Source organism: Eimeria mitis, genomic scaffold (assembly GCF_000499745.2).
Source record: "Eimeria mitis Houghton genomic scaffold, Emh_scaff13244, whole genome shotgun sequence".
In the NCBI taxonomy this organism is placed as follows: domain Eukaryota; phylum Apicomplexa; class Conoidasida; order Eucoccidiorida; family Eimeriidae; genus Eimeria; species Eimeria mitis.
Genome location: NW_013568767.1, coordinates 1 through 298, shown reverse-complemented (window position 1 = coordinate 298; position 298 = coordinate 1). Strand labels below are relative to the sequence as shown.

The 298-nt window shown below is 59.1% G+C and overlaps 1 protein-coding gene across 1 annotated transcript; it reads left to right on the top strand.

Annotated features, from left to right (window-relative positions):
* Positions 1 to 79: 79 nt before the first annotated feature.
* Positions 80 to 283, top strand: EMH_0000500 (uncharacterized protein; the record flags this gene model as incomplete). The annotated part of the gene is made up of 1 exon (XM_013494894.1): positions 80 to 283. One exon carries the CDS (start codon positions 80 to 82, stop codon positions 281 to 283), a length of 204 nt encoding a protein of 67 aa, XP_013350348.1.
* Positions 284 to 298: the final 15 nt, after the last annotated feature.

The following is a 298-nucleotide window of genomic DNA, read 5'->3' as shown; positions in this document are numbered from 1 at the left end:
GGAAGCGCTGTCAGTGCTGCAGCACAAACACCAGCAGCAGCAGCAGCAGCAGCAGCAGCAGCAGCAGCAGGAGGAGCAAATGGGGGCTCTTCAAGCAGCAGCTGCTGCAGCAGAAGCGGCAGCAGCACAAGTGATAGAAACAGCAGGAGAAACGCCAGCAGAAACAGCACCAGCAGCAGCAGCACCAGAAGCGGCAGCAGCATCAGGGGCAACGGCAGCAGCAGCAGAAGCAGCAGCAGCAGCAGCAGCAGCAGCAGCAGCAGAGTATGTGTCTCACTCTTGAGCAGTTCATAGCACT